Raw genomic sequence first — 21,317 nt, 5'->3', positions numbered from 1 at the left:
ATGAGAAATTAACAAGGTTATTTGTGAAGCCAAGAACTCTATAACTGGCAATTTATGTTCTACTTCAGAAGTAAATATAAAGCCATATGAGGAGTTACAATGACAAAAACACAGCATGCTGCCAGTCGACAATTTGCCAGATAATGGCATTCCGTAAATGTAAGACATAAAAACACAAATTAAAAAATAATGTCATGCCGAGAGCAGGTATCATACAAATCTTGAAACATGTCTTGTGATCAAAAAAATATTGTGTTTCACAAAAGGCAGATATGTAAAATTCCGCTAGAGCTGTCAATATATTTGAAACAAAACCCTATATTCAATACTAACCAAATTTGCCTGCTTATTCATCTTCAAGTGATGGTTTACATATGTTTGTATGTATATAGGATTAAGAGATTGTACATTACGTCATAAAATAAGTAGGACATCACAGAGTACTTCAAGAGCATCAGAATTCTGTAAGCCATACTAAAATACGTAATTCTCCTTAAAGTGCACTTTCATATGTCCAGATTCACACTGAAGTCAGGCTCTACCTGGTATTAAAGCATTTCAATGTGGTTTTCACTATGCCAATTTTCTTGGAGTACCAGTATTGTATTATCTCAGGCTTGGTTCTTTATTACAGCATAATGCTACATGTGCCGGAAGGTGAAAATGTGCAATTAAAATTCAGTAAATAGTTGAAACCAGTCTACAGGTGGAATGAAACACTTCATTTCACATAAATTAACTGTCTCTGTGGAAAAGATTAATAAAGCCAAATTTCTTTAGCAGACCGACAAACATAACTCCATTGTTCTGCAAGGTGATTAATGCTCAATTGCCAATAACGTGGAAATAAAATCAGAAAACTGATACTAACAGCATATTTTAGTCTTCAGTCTTTATGTGAATTCACTCGATAGCTCCCAGCCACAGAAATCCATTTCATTTTCATTTGACATGAGAGCTGTAAACAAAAATAGCAGAATCATGAAATGTAATAATGGTTCACAGGAAGACTATCAACACCCATTACAACTCAGATTGTTCTGTGCATGCGCAAACCTGGCAGCTTAGGTGAATAGCATCCAGTTGCTTGCTGCTACTGCTTATATGACTAATAGCAACGCTTCAAGTGTCCAGTAGTGGGGGAAGGCACTGCTCAAACACGACTTCATCTCTGCGCTTGTGCACGAGCCTCCTGGCAACTGCTCAAACAAACCTACGACACACTTTACCGTCTGCAGATGCTTGCATGCGCACTGTGTTTTGTTGTTGTAAATGTCTCATTTATGTTTTATTGCTGCAGTATTATTCTGCAGTAGCAGGCTAAAGTAAAATTCTTAGTAAGAGTATCAGATCTTACCAGTCAAAATTACAAAAATTTAACTAAAAAAATTCCTGAATTCTAAAAAAGTCCTCAATCTTTCCCATTTGTCTCCCGGATGAAAAAATTCTCGGGTTTTTCCTTGGATTCCCCGGATTTCTGAGTTATCCCAGGGTGTAATAGACTGAATATTTACATAAGCAGAAAATTTTAACAAATTAAGACCCAGTGAAAAAATCTATTTTGTTCCTGTGAACGATAAAAGCGTGGAGGAAATGAACAAAAATTCACTGACAGTCTATAATGGAACTTTAAACTGGAATTTTCACTCTAGACGAACTGGATGTCTGCATTCAGTTTCAAGTAAACGCGCCATGTTCCACACTGAGTCTAATCAGATGCAGGAGATTTAATAATTATCAGAAAAACAAATGTATACACAAAGACAAAAGTGTTTATTTTCTTTTTATATTTTCTCCCTACTTGGCAGTAAACACTGAAATTTTCTTGTGCTTTTTCTGAAAGATTACACAGAATTAATGAGGTATAACAAAGACACCAGTCTTTTAATCTACTAAGTCTTATTTAAATATTTATTTAAGCCCACACACGTCACAACTCATTATGAAACACAGACTACATGTGTCAGTACAACACAATCAGAGCTTCTGGTGTTCTATTATTGGTTTATATTTTACACAGTCAGATCCTTATGGAGGGTAAAACACATCAGTTGGTCAGTTGATAAATCAGACAGAGACATATGAACAGCATGACAGCATTCATAAAACACTTCTGGATTTGACAATAATGTTGGACGGTATTTCTTTTTAATTAGTATAACTAACAGCAGAAAACTCAGCTCTTTTATGACTACCAATCAAGCAGCCATTTCAAACTGATCAGCATCTAAAAACCAGCCACAGAGAACAAGCACATCACATCTTTACACAAAATACCTTTAAAAAATATGACAAATTTTTTTTACCAAGTCTTGAAGAAGAACATGGCAAATAACTTGCTCTTTGTGATGATGTATTTTCAAATTTTTACTTTCAAGGCACGTGCAATATTCATTTAGCTACAAGACAAATGAAAAAGTGATGACCAGTATCAAGTACCATGTACAAATGACAAATTTAATTAAAATGGTGGAATTACACTACGTAAAACAGCTAAACAAACAATGATCACAGCTAAAACTGAACAACGAAACTGAAATTACATTGGTGAGAACATCAGCTTGCAGTACATTTTTGATCTGCCAGGCAGTACACACACACACACACACACACACACACACACACACACACACACACAATCCTTACTAAAATAATGTACCTTATCCCTCCAGACCAGTGGCCAGCTGTACAGCAATATCCACTAATGTTTCTCCAACTTAGCATATAACTGGTTTACTGCTTTGTGTGTGTGTGTGTGTGTGTGTGTGTGTGTGTGTGAGAGAGAGAGAGAGAGAGAGAGAGAGAGAGAGAGAGAGAGAGTGTGTGCGCGCCTGTGCGTGTGTGCGGATGAGCATGTAGTTTAAAATTAATTCTGGAATAACAAAGTTAATGACTGTCAGTGTCTCTGCTGATTTACACCATGAGTGCAAAAACAAACAATTCGTACAACTACAATTGTACATGCTGCAGCTTGAAATGCATACAGAGTGCAAGTAAACCTGCATATATGATTTTCTTTAATTTTACACAAATATTGTCAGCAAAACAGTTAATACTAGCCGTTATAGAAAACTATGTTGCTCTTCAGTCAAACTAGTGTCTCAAAATTGTGTTCCCTCCTTACAAGTGATGAACTGGGAGCTTTGATACAATACTACGTTCACTTTACTGCACCTCTCAAACAAAGAATACTCTATTTATCTTAGTTCTAACATTGTAAATAAACAGGAATGACTGAAGATGGTGTCTTTATTTATGTATGTGTCAGTAAGTCTAATATGTTGAATCACTTCTCCTGTTTTTGTTCACTGTGAACCATAACTATTCACATTAAGACTATATCTACTTTAAAGAATCTAAATCCCTTGCAGTATAATACAGGGAAATTATGAAAATATTGCGCAAATTTTTCTTAAATAAATTTTTAACGTAATTCCTAGTCAAATCTCCTTTCAATAATAAGTAAATACAGGTTACTGTAAACTGCATTCCACACACTAAGTACGCGTCAGAGTATCATCTTTATCCCTTTTCTAAGTTATTTATATCGTTTCAGAACAATTTCTTGAACTCCTGAAAACAATAATTATTTTATTTACAGTTTACATAAATATGTCTTCAGGTTCCACAATATTTCCCATTCACACAGAGCATATATTTTATTACGTGCCCACAGACCCCCAATGCCTACAGTGAGAAGGACACATATCCTACGAGGAAAGTTATTTGACATATTCACAATTACCTTTCAAGTTTACTTTCAAACCTTCTGTCTACTAAACTCTTGAGCATAATTGAGAACTCTCACTGTATATAGTGGCATGATAACCTGCATAATCTACTTCCTATCACTTTGTAGTCCTCACAAAATATACTTGATGCAGCACAAATCTAACACATATTAAAAGACTATGATTACAGGTTCATATGGTAGGAGAAGGTTCCAAAAGATATTCAAGTTCCATCCCGTAAATAATGCTTAAGGTATTACACATCTAGTCATTCTCTGTCATAATTAAATTAGTGACCAATAAATGTTCCTCCAATGAATATCACAACACTGTAAATAGGTTTATCAAATATGTATTTCCATTAAACGGAATTTTCATGTTACAAAAATTTTCCATATGTGCATCCTGGCACAGGTTTGTTAATTGTAAACATACAGATATTTTTACAGGATTCAGCAAAGCTTCCAGATTGTCACTTGTTGCATACGACTGGAGGGCTGTGTTCTCCTAGTACTTTGTCAGCTGTCAAATTACATTTATCAGTTTGCAGGCAAAGCTAATGAAATAACTGGCCTTTCAAATTCAAGTCACTACCAAAATTCGGCAACATCTTTTACTACAGCAATGGTAGCCATATATTAGAGTCAATCTAAAGTATTAAAAAAATATGTCTGTAAGAACCATCCCATGAACACAGAATAAATAGAGTACAACATTACTTAAGTGAGATGATTCTTATAGAGCAAAGTTGCAAAAACCTTCACCCTACACACATAACATATAATGACAATGTATTTTACAATATTTACATTAAGGAAGAGACTGGTGCTGTCCACTACATAACCACTCCTGATATACAATTGGTGAAATGTGACAATTACAGAGATGAGCAAAAGTATTACACCACAAAAACTACAATCGTCAACATTTCAGTAATGACATGAGCAACTTCCCTGACATAACTGTCTTATAATATGGCTACTTAAACACTGAGAATTGTTAGTTAAAATAAACTCATCTACTTTACTTATTCTTTCCTGATTTTCATCCCTACTATAATGATTTAAAATTTTTATTTTTTTTTTAAATCTATAGTATTATGTACATTTTATTTCACGATATTTGTCACTATGTCAAACCGACACATACTGAAGTAAAAATGGACATACAGGAAAGCAAGTGTTTTATATAAGGCTCCTTTTTTAAACTTTTCGAGGTGTTATTTGAAGCTACAATTATGGAACAGTGAATCTACATTCTTTTGCAGTTTATCTACTCAACTTTACTTATAAAATCCTCCTCATTAATGAAATAGTGCACTGTACAATAATTGTCATTAACACTGCACTCATAAGAAGTAAAACGTCTCCAGTGTACTTTAACTGTAATGATATAATGCAATGTTCATATGATGCACACTTGTTAAATGAGAAGCAGAGAAATGCTGTGAGCTATTAAAGATTGATCCCAAGCCACACAGCAACAGAAATTGCTGGGAAACCTCCATTAAGGTTTCACTTATATGCTAATTATATTGTATATAAGGAATGATTCATTCCCTCCATACAGGAACAACTCTGTTCCAGCAATTGGAAATATGACCCATAGACCAGATACAAATGGCAGTGACTGGTGGAAAATTAAAGTAAATACAACATTTGCACATACCTACATCCATGAAGGGGGAAAAAGGGCAAAGTTCCATACACCTTCTAAAACACATAAATAAGATAAGCTGAATATTTTCTTACTCACACTTTGGCGATAATAATAAACACCCAGATGAAAAGTCTTTCTTTTTCATTCCAGACATTGAGTAATCGTGACATATACACACAGGAAATCACACAAGTCCATTTGTTACCTACTGTATATACTATACTGACAGTATTTGGTAAGGCCTCAGTTTGTGGGATTAACATAAATCTCAACATATGATGTACTGTAAGATTTTACTGAGAATATTAATATGAGCTCTAAAACAACTCAGAGCTACACACATACATTTTCTGTACCAATGTAGCAATAGTGAACATTTTTTTACCTAAAGCAATTACAATGCTTTCACTGTAACATGTTTCTTAAAACTATATCTTTCTGCATGAGCAAAGAAAAGGAAATGACTCATTATGTAAGCAACTTTTTCTATACAAGCTAATTCAGTAATTTGTGGAAGACAGGATGTAAAATAATTAAAAAATGTTCACAAAGCTTTGTATCTTAATACAACACACAAATACATACATTTCCTATTTTTAAAATTCTTCTTTACCTTTTCAAATTACAATTTATGTGTGTATATAGTGATTTTCCTCATCAAAAGTCTGCTATTCTGAAGTAATCCTTTTAGACATATTGTAATGCAGTACATCAGTTACAAATGTTAATTTTTTTTAATTTGGTGGTCAGCTGCTACCATAAAATGTAGTAATACATTAAATGCACACAAGTCAGTTCACTAGGGAAACATTTTATCGCCTAGTTTAAGAAGTCATTTTCAATAAATCTGAAAGTAATACAAAGCTCTCACACTCAAGCCTCACAATGCTCACACTTTAAAATATTGACCAGAGGAACACAAAATCAATCCTCTCGTACCCTAGTAACTAAAATAATAGGAAACATTCATTAAGAGAGTTCAAATACATCAACTAAGCAACAATGCTCTAAGAAATAAACTGATAAAAATCTGACTAATTGGTGTTATGAGATCGGTGGATACAATTGCAAACAAAATGTTCCGCAGTGTATTGCATTAAGAGCTTTAAAATAGGGCATAGCAGGATGTATTACAGCTAAACATTAATAATAAAACAAGTCAGTCACAATGACTGGCTCTCCTTATCTTATGTACAAGCAAGAACACAAGAGTAATAATGATAACACACAACCTGAAGGCAAGCGGTGGTCTACAGAGGCCTACAAATTTTATGCCGTTTGAGACACGAGTCTAACACACACACACACACACACACACACACACACACACACACACACACACACACACACAGAGAGAGAGAGAGAGAGAGAGAGAGAGAGAGAGAGAAATCTTACTATGTAACACATTATTTCTAATGCTGTTGAAAATATTAAATGCAAACATAAATGTAAGCCCAACACAAAACAGCAGTTAACAGAGCCATGAGATTGTTTTATTCTGCTTCATAGCTAAAAATAATAATTAAAAACATAACATACTGTTAATAGCTACTATACATCTTCACATCGCAATGTCCTCACACAACAGATGAAACACACAAAAATTACAATTAGCAAACCTCTTTCCTATATTAAAAAATAATGATGTGTCACTACTTTATGAACATCAGTATCAGATATTTCCCCACCAGTTAACTTAGTCTCCTACACTAACAGTTACTATGCATCTTGCTATGCCCAGAACTTAAGCAGCACTTAAATTTATGCTACAACTATAATGAAGGAGAAATAAGACAAGGAAATGTGTTAGCCAACTGGAACTACAGACATATCAAGAAAGTGTTTTATGAGTTAGAACACAGATAAGGAAGAAGCAATGCAGTAACTGAAAGAAACCAATTTCAGATCTCACTATTTAAACACCAGAAAATTTGAATGCACTGCAGTCTCAGATATATATGATAACTCACCACTAATATTTTTACAATACATAAATAAAGATACATGCCTTATTAAGTAGATAAATTAACAGTCAAATAAATTTTGTATCAAATGCACTGGTTTACCATGAAACTGCCTTCCAGATACTAGGCAGATACCATTATTTTGTGTACAAATCCACTGGCGCACATGTGTGCACGCACGCCCACACACACACACACACACACACACACACACACACACAGTTTGAATACAGTGTTCAATCAGTACTAATGGACACACACTTCTTTTGCCACGACTCGGTTACTCTCTGAACAGGCCTGTCAGAGTTAATACCACATTTTCAAGCAAATATCAAATGACTGTCACACACATTTCACTTGTTCATTAACACTGCACTGATTGCATGTAATGGCATCATTAATACAATCACATCTCGGTATATACAGAGGCACAGTTCACTATTTACACTTCCCAATTTGTTTATTAGTATTTACCAACAATACGAAATCTTTTATTTTTGACGGTTGCCATCGTGATGTGTCCTTACTCTCCCGACAGCCACACTCCTACACACTTCACCACCACGTTTAGAAACGTTAGTTCGTGAAGATTAGTCTGGAATCAAAATTCAGGTATGTTAAGTTATTAATTTGCATTAGGTGCAAACCATACCCCACTCGGCTGCCACATGTGGAAGAGAAGCAACCCAACAACCGGGCGAGAACGAGAATATTCTAGACATTTTCACAATTGGATGCTAGGATGAGGATAGCGTCACTCCCATTGATGGGGCGAGGGAGGTAGTTCAGACGGGTGGGCAACTGTAGAGCTAAAAAAGAGAGAGAGAAACCAAAATGTTAAATTTTTACAACCACACACCATTTAGGTTAATGAACATTCCATTTCGTGACTAAGCTCACAAAATGTTCTAGTCTTTCTAACATATTAATCTATAGTTCATTTTATAAGCACATGCTGCATTATCTGCAGTTTACAACATATCTCTTAACACAAACTTACAGCTCAGCCAACCCTCGATTCAACTTTCAGAAAGGAACACAGAATAAACTTTTTTTCTCTTTGCCCTAGCAGTAAACTTTCAAACAAAGAAGAAGACAAGAAGTATTCTGCCAAACCGAGGACAAATACTCGCGAGCGAGTGTCGTCGGGAGCTGATCGAGCATTGCCTGCACGTGAATAACGTATAGTAAGTACAGGAAGGTGTGGACTGTACCCTCTCAGCATGTCCGGAGTACGACATAGAGCTTTATCGATCATTATCGGGGAAGGGATGAAGTAGGAGAAGAGAAGGCCCTCCAGATGTTTGCCTCTTGTGGCTGTGGTTGCAGCCTTACCTGGCAAAACTCTTGAAAGCTGCAGATTGAGGATTAATGCACAACGGGACTCTACTGGTATTCAGTTGTTCTGCAATAAACTTGTGCATTTCCTCTGTAAATAAAAAAGAAAAAAAGGTATTAGTTGACAATAATTAAATATATTCTGAAAGATAAGTAAATCATATATATTTTCAACACTTAGCTAAAGAAATAATGCATACACTAATACCACATAAAAGAAAAAGCTCACAGCAAGCCTACATTTCCTTCTGATAAACAGCATCTGTTACAGCACAGTTACAGAACAATATAATACAACTATAAACAAATAACGGAATAAGATGCTGAGAACTGGGTAGAGAGCAATATTAGGATGGAGCAATCTGAGGTGAACGAGGATGTGGGAACAAGAAGGGAGGGTGTTGCGAGGGCTGTAAGAGGGAGGGGGAGAGGAACACGGTGCCAAAGACAGATTGCCACGATGTAGGCAGCAGCAAATTGTGATACGGGGGAGGAAACATCACAGAGTGAAATACAAACAGAATAAAATTGTCACAACGAAGACGACGACAGAGGACTCGAAATGGGATGGAAGTAGGTGAGTGCAGATCTGGAAATACCTGCAGCCACAATTTTCACTAACCTCAGCCTTACACTCACTCAATTCCAGAGACCCGACCCACCACCCACGAAACCCTCGTCTGCACTGGCCTCCTAACACCCACCGGTACAACAAAATGCAACCAGCTCCCCTAAAAGACTGAAAATTAATATCCGTCACCAACGATAAGGATGTGGTTCCACACCACAAAATTTCCCCATCACATCCAGAAAATAGGCATTTCTGACTGCCCAACTTATTTTTCGTACAATCTTACCTCAAAAGTTATTTAAATAACCTATTATTTTTTGTGTGAAAGATATGGCTAACTGCAAATAAGTTTACACGAGAGTAAAGAAATACAATGTAAAAACTTTAGCTGTTAGGATGCGCTGCAAGGTTTTTTTTTTTTTTTACGACAATGGCCACATGGCTGGAGAAATGTACACCCCTACTATAGCTTTATGACATTTTTATACAATAATGTCAATGGTAAGTATCAGGGGATTATTGTTTTTGCAGTCTTAGGAACTTTTGCAGCTTTAGGAACCTCAAGGCAAATTAGGTCCAAAAATTAAAGAAAAAAAGGACTGTTTAGCTGTGAAAATCTTGCAACCACTATCAAAATCTGGAAAAATTGGAAAGAATAAATTCTAACATTATATTCAAAATGTCTTCCTACAAGTTGTAGAATATAATTCATTGCCTTTGGGGGATTCTCGGTCTGGACATGACGACACCTCGGTCTTTGAGGACGGTGAAAAGACTGTCGATATACTTCGGGTTTCACCTGGAACTACTAATGTGATTCAATCTCTTTATTTTTTTGTCAGTAGAAAGCATTTTTCAGAAAACTACCAGACAATATAATTTCCTATAAGCCTCTACCATTACAGGTTTTATCAGTGGCATAGTATCCTTAAACTTCAATCGTTTATGAATTATCAGTTGCATCACTACATTTCGCAAACTGTCGAGTATACCTTGTACACAGTACGACAGCTGGGACAGTTTCTTATTCCGTCCCAGTTCTGTCTAAATCAAACAAGTACTGTGAAGTGCTTGAAAGCACCAATTGTTCTTCTATCAGGTATGCCCCTATCGAAGTAAAATGTTTGTTTTCATCCTTCAACAGACATTTCACATTTTTGGGATGACTACAGGGAGCAAACAAGGAATTGTTACACCGTTACTGAAACATATTATTCGAGAATTATCGTGAGGACTATGCTACAGCAATTCTTATAAAATTATCTACGTGCAAGAAATATTTCGTTTCAACAAATTAAGGTACCAACCGACAGATTTTATTTGTAATGTTAACATCAAATACCATCTTCATTTTTTTCTCTCTGCTGGTCATCTTCGTAAGAATTACATCCGCAACAGTTTAGCTGTCGACATGAACAGCACGTTGTTCAAAAATTAATTAGACATGACATTTTTGGTATAATATAGCTATCAGAATTCACATATGTGTAACCTGGGATTTTTGTGGCATGCGGTGCTACACTCTCTTGCCACAGATGCTGATATGCAGCTAGGCTGGAAAGACTGTGAAAACTGCAGCTATAAGCAGCAAAAACAAGCAACTTCGACATTTTTCGACCATACTGTGAACTAATGAAGAAAAGAATCAGGGCTTTGTGGCATAGTGGGATGTTTGTAGGCCAAGGGAATCAACCCAGACAGAAAATACTCTGATGCATTAGCCTTACAAGAACAGCTGAAGAATAACTATTTGTATTGCCTTCAACCACAGAGTGAGCCTCAGATATAAAAAGAACCCAACAACTTGTGCCAGGAAAGAATAATAAACCTCTCGAGTCTGATAGATATCCGGAAATTGCGAGAACTACAAGAAACAACACTCGGTATGAACATAAAAATAATGTGACAATCTTTGCAGATAGACAGAAGATACTGGATTTAACACAGAGGAGGAAGATTCATACATTTAGGTCCACTGAAACAAAGTGAAAATATACTAGTACAAATTTGTTGAGGGCTACTTTAAGTTCTACTAGTACGGCCAAAGAAAGGAGGCTCAAAATGGAGTAGGCGTGGTACTCCACACGAATATCGCTACTGCCACTGATGTTACTTCTATAAGTGCCAAAATAATCAAGTCTACAATAACAACTAGGAACACCAACTTCACAGTAATTCAAATATATGCACCTCAACAAGGCTGGAACGATGAGACAAAGCTACAACAGGATGATGTCATGATGATGTACCAATTTGAATGCAGAAGATGGAACAAACAGGTCTGGTGGTGAGATAGTGATGGGGAGCCCATGGAACTAGGAATACTGAAGCAGCAAGTTTCCTACATTTTTGTGTCAGAAATATTTTTGTGATCCACTTGTAGCTCTCCTTGCAGTCCTGTCATTCTTTGTTTTCTCATAATAGTTTCCTACTCTTATACTATTTACCATCTGGTATTTTCTGCGTCCTATTCTTTTTCTTCCACTCACAATTCTTTCCACAGCATCCATCAGTAAACAATATCTTCTCATCCAATGTCCAAGCCAACTGCATTATCTTCTTCTGATCATCTTTAAAATTTCTCTCTCTTCTCCCTTTCTTCTCAACACCTCCTCATTTCTCCACTCATTTTATCCCTCCCATCCTCCTCCATATCCACATCTCAAACGTTTCTATTCTTCTTTCTTCTTCTTCTCTCAGTGCCCATGCCCCTGCTCCATATAATGACACGTTACATGAAGCACCTCACCTGTCTCGTTCTCAGGTCCCTGTTTATGTACCCTCTCCCTAACTGCAACTGGAAACTGCTATACGGGTTCCCACCTTATTACGTCTCGTGTCATCCCTAATAATGCTTACCAGACATTTGAAAGCAGTAACTTGTTCTTTATCTTTATAGTTGTTCTTACTTTTCTTGCACTTATTGCAATACATTTTGTCCTTTTCTTATAAATTCTCATTCTGAATTCCTCAAAGGTCTCAATTAAATTTTTTAACATTCCAGTCATAGTTTTTTCGTTCTCTGCCAATACCACTATATCACCCGCAAGTCGAATACATTCTGTCCTCCTACCAGCAGCCTACATTCCTCAAACATTTCCGAATGATATGCTCCAAACATATGTTTAACAATACTGTAGAGAGGCAGCAGCCTTGCCCGACTCCCCTTCCAACTGTGCTTTTTGCTGCCATCTCATTCCCAATTTGTACTCACAAGATCACTAGACGTAACTGTGATCCAAAACACTTTTCGACTATGAACTAACATACAAAACTTTTGGGAGAAAAAGAAAGACACACATGCATCATTCCAAGGGAATGTTTATAAGTGACCAAAAGTTTCTAGTATCAGATCTAAATTAAATGATGAAGAATGCCTAGGATAAAGAAAAAGAAGTTGAAAGAAGATGAGAATAAGAGAGCCATTTAAAATTTGGTAAGACAAAATGTTCCAAAGAATGGTCCTGGAAATGTTGAGGAATGGAATTTATTCAAAACATCAATAGTCAATTATGTCATCAAAGTATGTAGCCACCCAGATATAAAGAAACACAGAGATAAGAAATTCCAAGTAAAAGGAGTTGTGGGAGAAAAACAGAAAAGTTGTGGCACCATCAGCCAGGAATTTGAAATATGCACTAGAAGAAATCAGAAAATACTTACAGCATACAGAAAAGTATGAAATCAAAAAGTGAGGAGGTAAAGGCAATCTAAACAGAGAAAGGAATCATTGTCATCACAGGCACACGAGGTGCATTCAAGATACAACACCTCCAATTTTGTTTCTCAGAACAGTAAATAAACAGAAAAATGAAGTACGTTTTAAAATACACTTGCATTCACTGTGAATGTGTGACAGAGACAGCTACGCTGTACGACACACAGAATTCTAGTGGCAGTGGCAAGAGGGAGGACTGGTTTTGATACTTAGAATGGCGACATTTTCATTGCGAGAACAGGATATATAGTCATTTGTTTCTCCATTTGTGTGATACAATGTGGACTTGCAGTTCTTTCTAATGATGGAGGACACTCTCTGTGGTTGTTGCTTTGGCACTGTGAAAAATGTGTATACTCAGGGAGATTACACTGGAAGTGACAAGTTCCACAGTTTTTGCGTGTTTAGTTCATACGGGGCAGGGGGGGGGGGGGGGGGGGATTTCTGGAGCTGTTATAACTTGAATGCACACTGTAAAAGGAATAACAGAAGAGAAGAAGATTTATTTGAAAAAGTTACTGAATGTGGAGAATGAGAAATGACATGCAACAAGTGCTATCAATTACCTGGACAGAAGCAGAAAATGCCCTGAAATAAATGAAAGGAAGGAAGTCTCCTGGAGATGATCAGGTAACTGCAAAAGCAATAAAGGCAGCAGCAGGGACCTATGGAGCACACTAAGTACAGCTTAGAATCCTAGGAGTGATGTGAAGAGAAAACTGGGAATGAGAATTAAACACCACTATTTAAAGAAGGAAACAGGAAAAAGGATCAAGTGTACTGATTATATGAGGGTTAACTTTATTACCACGATAATAGGCAGTTCACTTTATTACACTCTATCTAAATATCTTTGAAATATTTCTGGAAAAAGAGGTTTGAATTTATTGCAGAATCTCAGGAAAAAAAGAAAAACAAAAAGGATAACTACTGATCTTATTTTGTACTTGGGCAAATAATGTAAAAATATTGGAAGACTCAAGACTGATGTTCCTATATTTGGAAAGGCATAAGACAACAGGCTGCAGTATAAATTATGAGACTGCTTCGAGAAATGGGAAATCTCAAACCCTAAATACAAATATTCGGCATTCTCTGTTAGAGTCTCTTATATCAGTCGATTTCCCCATTTGCAGCCCAGGTATCATCACTAGGACTCTCTGCTTCTGTACATTCCTTAGCACGCCACGTGGCTGCGACTCTACGGAGCAGCATTCGGTGGGCAGTGGTCGTAACATTTCAGCTCATCAGTATATTTTTGTTATGGTTATGTAGCTGTTGAAGGTTGTTAATGACAAATGAAAGGCAATTTTGGCAAATTATTACTATTCACTGAAGGAATAAACTTGGGTTCTCTTAATAGTGTGATACTGATGCAATTCACAAATGAATGGAATAGCAGACAATATTGTTCTTGCAGGAGCACTTTAGGCTTCACTGACTGTTATTATAGATGCAAATTAATTGAGAAATAGGGAATTCTGTTCATGTAAAGCAGATTCAAGACCCACCCATCCAGATTTTGGTTTTCACTAGTCATTCCAAGTGAACACTGGAGTAGTTTCCAGTAATAATTCACGGAGACACTTCTCTCTTTACTCGCATATGAACACTATACAGCTTTCTACATCGGTGTGACTACTAACCAGTTGTCCGACAGCACGAATGACCACCACCAAACTGTTGTCAAGAACAAAGTTGACCACCCAGAGGCACGACATGCAACTGAGCATAATGTGCTTTAATTTCAGTGGCTGCTCTACAACCCAGGCCATTTGGATCCTTCCCTTCACCAGCAGCTTCTCTGGTAACCCAATGTTCCCACAACCTCGACCCAACAATATCCCCTTCCTCCATCCCATCACTCCTACCTATTCACTTCCCCACGTTAACCTACAGTGTACATCTGTTCCAACACCTATACATCACTTACCATCCCTCCTTCCCACTTTCCTAGCTGGTGAACGAGCTGCCTCTATCTGAGCTGCTAGCCACCCGTCTCCACCCCTCTTCCTGCCTCCCATCTATCTCTCCCTCTACCCCCACTTGACACAAACCCCACCCCAACCTTGTCCACATACCGAACTGGAGCACTGGCACTTTGAGTCCATGTAAAGGCATAGGCACACGTGTGTGTGTGTGTGTGTGTGTGTGTGTGTGTGTGTGTGTGTGTGTGTGTGTGTGTGTGTGTGTGTCAGTCCGAGTTTGTACTATGTCTTTAATGAGCTTTCCATTCTATGAGGCACTAGCTTAACTGGATATTGATGAGGTAGGGAAACTGGCTACAAATACCGTGGTGGAACCATGTTGGCATTTAGATGCTTATCTAAGGAAACTTCTTTATCAAGAGTATTTCTCTCTTAAATTAGTTGTTTTGTACCACAATACAATGTCATTCAAATCACACTGATAACCAGGTCAGCACAAGAACTGAATACATGCAGATTGTAGCAGTTGCAGAGCAAACCACCATTTGGTGAGTGGGCTAGTGCTAATGTCCTTAGTGAAAGCAGTGTATCTTACAGTCTTAAGCAGAAAGTACACCACATAATGACAGTTTTCAACAGAAAACTGAAAATGATGCTTCGATGTGGGTTATTACTTTCGTAAAAATGTTTATTTACTCCTATCTCTAAAAAACGTGGTACACTCAACTGCATGTGACTAAGTGAGTGATCAAGCTGAGAAACAGCAAACAAACACAGTTGCATAATGTGAAATGTTCTACTTGTGTTCGGTAAAAATTCTGAAATGTATTCTTCAAGAAAGTATGTTCAACAACTTCTACAGTACAAATAAAAGCCAGTTTTAACTTCTAACATTGGAAATGCCACTCCTTCATGACCTGTCCATCTCTCCAACAAGATAAAATAGCACACTAGTCACAAAAATACTTAACAAGCGCATCACAGCAGTTACTCGGTTATTGTAACTGGTGATGTTAATGCCTACAGATAAGGTGAACTATTCTTCACAATTTTGTGTACTTTTACAGAAATTATAATAAATTTGTTAGTATTTACCTGTGTCATGAACATTAGTATTGCAAAATTCAATTAATGACAATATGTTTATATATTAATTTACTAACCTTTGACCTGCTGAACAGAAGTCAGCTTCTTCTCCCACAGATCATCAAAGCTGTGGGGTGCGACAGGCTCGAAGTCCGGTGTGTACTGCCTGAGGCCTCCCGGAGTCGTGTAGCAACACTTGCACATGCAGGAGTGGTATCTTAAGCGGCCCTCGTCCAAGTACGGGTGAGCCAGAGCATCACCAACTGTTATTCGTTTGTCCTGGTAACAAAAAACAAGAAAATAATGAATTACTGCCATGACAAAATCAGTATCTGATTTGTCAGCTACTTTCCACATTTCAGTAACAAGAAAGGTAAAATCAGCAGAGTGCCTAAAACCAGTCCAGCTGATACAAATTTGTTTATCTTCCACACTTTATTACCACAACTGGAAGCAACCCCACAAAATTTTTTCGACATCCAGGTAACACGTTCCCTTCTAGACAGGTTTAATTTAGCTTTGCTCAGCACAAAACTTTAGTGTTCGGATTTGCAAAGTGCACAGCCACAGAGGAGCAGTCCCCTCGTAATTCAGTGTGATCCGGGACTGGGCCAACTGAATTACATTCTCTGCCAGAGTTTCGATTACCACTCGTCGTGCCCTGAAATGAGAAAGGTCCTGCCCACTATACTTTCCACCTCTCCTACACTGGTATTCCGCCATCCACCGAACCTACACAATATACTCGTCCATCCTTACACAACCCCTGCTCCCAATCCCTTAAACTCATGGCTCATACTCCTGTAATAGACCTAGATGCAAGACCTGTCCCATACATACTCCCACCACCACCTAAATCCAATCTGGTCACTAACATCACCTATCCCATCAAAGGCAGGGCTATCTGTGAAACCAGTCATGTGATTTACAAGCTAAGCTGCAACCACTGTGCTTCATTCTATGTAAGCATGACAACCAACAAGCTGTCTGTCCGCACGAACGGCCACCGACAAACTGTGGCCAAAAAACGAGTGGACCACCCTGCCGCTGAACACGCTGCCCAACATGATACCCCTCATCTCAATCCTTTCCACCAACACCAGCTTTTCTGAATTGCGCAGGTGGGAACTTTCCCTGCAATACATCCTATGTGACCTCAACCTTCGTTAGTCACTGTTGTCACCAATCCAGCCCCCTCCCTGTTCCCATTCCAGCACTACATACCCGTCATTTCACCACCACACCCAATCCTTTGATTTCTTTTTATTTCTCTCCTTTCCGTTACTTACCCCCCCCCTCCTCCCCTCACCACCTCCTCTACTGCCCTCTGTCTAAACTGCAGCACTTCACTGTCTGCCACCCCCACCATACTATCCCTCCCCCTCCGCAACCCAACCTCCTCCTTACTCCCACACAGTTGCCATTCCCATCATGCAATGGTGCTCCCTCTGCTATATGGTGAGCAACAACTTTCCTTTTCTAATATTATTATTGAATAAAAGTGACAGAGATGCTCCTGAAAGTGATATTTCTGCTAATGAAGACATGTAATGTAAATGGTACTAGTGATGACAGTGACACAAATGAAACAGAGCGACAGATTTTGCAGCAACTGGTGCAAGTGTTTTCTAAAAAACAGAAGGTAAAATCATGGAAACTGGGAATAAATCACGATAAATCTTCCAATATTTCATTTTCTGGTTCTAGTGGCATCAGTCCTGGGGTTAAAAGACATCTCTCTCAACAACTAATCCCCTTAGATATGTGCAGAAAAATGGTTCATGTGTCTTTTTGGGGGGATGTAGCTGTAGAAACAAATAGATGGGCAACATCTTTAAATGAAATCATTATCGCTTTTGGCTGTTAGAATATTATTTATTGTGACTGCAATTTTGACATATTGTCAACTTCAAGCACTGTGGGATGTTGTGAACCAACCAATAATATAAATCTGTGCTATGCTGTGTAACAGCAGATGCATGGGGTGTTCGAAGCCAACACTTCAATCATGTTGGTCAATAAAAATCATTTCCACTTCTTTCTTTTCTGACGTCACACCATATAGAATATTCTTGTATATTTCTAGGTTCCTTCATTTTGTTAATCAATCTATTTTGACCATCCCAAACAAAATTTCCGATGTGTTTGTTATCCTGAAGAAGATATTGCAACTAATCAAAGCCTCATGAAATTCAGAGGTAGACTCTGCTACATCCAATTCAATACCCAAAAAAGGGCAAATATTAGATAAAGTTCTTCAAAATTTTTAAGTCAACTAATGTCACTGTTCAGGATTTGATATTTGTACAGAGAAAAATCCTGAGCCAAGCAATAAAGAAATCCCGATTAGTGAAGCTGTTGTTATGGACCTCACGCAATCGTATTAGGACAATGGTCATATAGCATATGTTGACAACTGGTATGTTTTCCAGTCATTGTTTGTAAGGCTCATTGAAAGGGGCACGAATGCTGTAAAGACAGCTGCTGCACAAGGCGAAACATGCCAGACTAGTTACAAAAATATAAATTAAAAAATGTAACAATGGAAAATCCGAGATGGAATGTAACAATATTATGAAAAGGAAAGTTGCCACTCACTATATAGCAGAGGTGCTGAGTCCCAGACAGGTACAATGAAAAGACTCTCACAAATAAAGCTTTCTGCCGGTGAGACCTTCATCAAAAATAGACGACACGCACGCACGCACGCACGCACGCACGCACGCACGCACGCGACTGCAAATGTTAAAGACTTTTATGAATGTGAATCAGATAAATCATCAGTGAGAGATGATTGGTGTGAACCTTTGGGGGGCGACTTGGAGTGGGGGGGGGGTGGGGGTGGGGGTCACATTAAAAATGTTTCAGCTAAGATGACTCCTTGAACTATCCATTGAAAACAAAAATGGATTGGGAGGTGTCTTTCTGCCATTTTCCATGTTTATCAAACCGCAGTTTCAGTGCAGTGGAACTGTAAACACTCCTCATCTGGATCCCTGCTTCTCAAAAGATATAAAATCATATGAAAGAATAGATTCCAAAATTTTAAGAATGGCTATAAGGAAATTTAGTCATTATTTGTGGTACTTATTGTAACAGTTCTCTGCCTTATCACTCTTTGATGACTAAGTAGATGTACAAACTCAAATCAAAAATGGTTGGAAATTTGGACAGAGAGGATCTACAAATGGAAAAGAGTTATATTCCTTTTCACATATAAGTGGATGGTCCATAACAGTACATTTAATATTATTCTGATTACCATTTATTACTAGTTTTAATTCGTTAATTTACATATTCTAATTCAAGCTCAAGCAATGTCAAGTCCAGTTTCGAATACCATGATGTGTGTGTAGGCAAGAAAAAAAGTCCTGCTATTTTTCTGAATCTCTAATCTAAAAAAAGACACTTTTTTTCAGCTGAAAATACAGTTTTTCCAGAGTGAAAATACTCTATACCCATATTAAGTGACAATACTCTTTCCCTCAGAGTTGTATAACTTATCAATCCTTTGAAAGGTGAAGGTTTTATATTGTATTTATTTATTGGTCCACACTAGCATAAAACTTCCCAGAACTTTAGAAAACGAAACCCAGCAAAAAACAATAGGTTTTGGAAAGATCTTTGATCTGCATATTTTCATACTGCCTAAGTATGAACATGAGTTCCACCAAATCCAGCATAGCAGCTTCCGAAGCACTGAAATTGAGAGCGACAGCATGATTTGCTTTTGTCGGCCAGTCAAAGCTAATGTCACCCGACCTCACTGGCCTACGTATAATAGCGGATATTCAGAGCACAGTACACGGTGTATTCAGCCAGTAGCAACATCATTGTTAGTGCAAACACACAAACAGGTAAACTTAATGGTAAATGAATCCAAAGTAGCCAACTAGTTGCAGCAAAAGGTGATTTTATTCAACTTTTGGTCGTGGTTGACAGTGTAAACCCATCTTCTTCAGAAATACATGGAACCTGTTTTGACTATTTTCAATTCTATGTCCATGTATTTACAAGCAACCTCTTGTTGCAATCGGTTGGCTACTCTGGATTAATTTACAGATCTCTAACCATGGCTGAAGTGCAGCCATGTTCAAAATGTTGAAGTTTTTCCCTGCCACGGTATCTATGGCTGCTTCTAAAGATATGAACATCAAATAGAAAGTAGTCAAAAAGAGTTACATGTAGTTGTAAAGAAGATGGGTTCACATCCAGCAATATCATGGTCAAAGGCTGAATAAAACCACATTTTGGTGCAACTGGTTGGATACTTTGGACTCGTTTACAGATCTCTGGTCATTGCTGAATTCCAACCATGTTCAAAATAGTGAAGTTTTTGATTGTGAAGGTATCCAAGGCTGCTTCCAAAGATGTGGGCATCAAAAAGAAAATAGTCAAAACAGATTACATGTATTTCTAAAAAGAAGATGGGTACATCTGTTGAAACTATGATCAAAAGTTGAATAAAACTACCTTCTGTTGCAAATGGTTGCTGAATTGCACCCATCTTAATACAAGAAAAGGCAAGTTTTTACATATAATATTGGTTGTCAATGCTCCTCCCCCCCTCCCTCCCCCCAAATATTTCGTGTGTTACCTAGCTGGATACATGTTCCATTGAGTACTTTGACTTTCCCAGAGAAAAGCCAATTATGTGTGAAATTTCTCAAGAACTCACTTCGTTCTTTTCTTAAAAATGCAATTATACTTTTTGCCATCATTACTGCATAATTAATAATCTATAAAAGAACTATAAAATAAATCTGAAGAATTAACATTGAAGTTTGGTCTTTTTACCGTGTGTTATGCTTTCAGAGACCTCAAACACAAATGTGCCAGTAAAATTTTGAACAATGGCACAAATGGCTGGTCTTCTGGGACTGAATTTTTTCTAAGTGATACATCCTTGAAGTGTTAAATTTTGAATGGTAGTCTAACACTCGATGATTTACGAAATTCATAACACATAATACAATACAAGGAAATTTGAACAAAAGGAAATTTATTTTGAAAGTAATACTCCTCATACTACCAATTACAATATTTTCTATGACCTGGCAGAAATGTAAACAGTTGCGACATCACACACATCAAAAGCAGTTTGTTGTTATCAAGTATTGCATTGTCTTCGACCTAAAACATTTGACACATTTTGCTGTTGGAAGATGCTTGTGTGCACACCATGTTTTGTTGCTATTAATAGCACATTTTATTTTCAAGAAAAGTTTTATTTTACCACTGAAAACAATCAATTACAAAGGCCAACGAAAATTGTTTTTGAGATTTTTTTTAAGTTAGAGTGCTGATCTTTATACATGGTGT

At 37.4% G+C, this 21,317-nt stretch overlaps 1 protein-coding gene across 2 annotated transcripts in view; it reads right to left on the bottom strand.

The window, feature by feature from the left end:
• Nucleotides 1-1,882: 1,882 nt before the first annotated feature.
• Nucleotides 1,883-21,317, bottom strand: part of LOC126202910 (serine/threonine-protein kinase NLK) — a 462,489-nt gene continuing 443,054 nt past the window's right edge. The window contains exons 8-10 of one of the 2 annotated variants that reach the window (XR_007540200.1): nucleotides 16,073-16,274; nucleotides 8,569-8,783; nucleotides 1,883-8,163 (exon numbers count right to left, since the gene is read on the bottom strand). Coding sequence is in view for 1 of the 2 variants with exons in the window: in XM_049936993.1 (XP_049792950.1) it covers nucleotides 8,109-8,163; nucleotides 8,690-8,783; nucleotides 16,073-16,274 (351 nt within the window). In the remaining variant the exon portion in view is untranslated. The remainder of the gene's footprint in view (nucleotides 8,164-8,568; nucleotides 8,784-16,072; nucleotides 16,275-21,317) is intronic. The other variant, XM_049936993.1, reaches the window with a different exon arrangement.

Source organism: Schistocerca nitens, chromosome 1 (assembly GCF_023898315.1).
Source record: "Schistocerca nitens isolate TAMUIC-IGC-003100 chromosome 1, iqSchNite1.1, whole genome shotgun sequence".
NCBI lineage: Eukaryota > Metazoa > Arthropoda > Insecta > Orthoptera > Acrididae > Schistocerca > Schistocerca nitens.
This window is presented reverse-complemented; position numbering and strand designations above follow the sequence as displayed.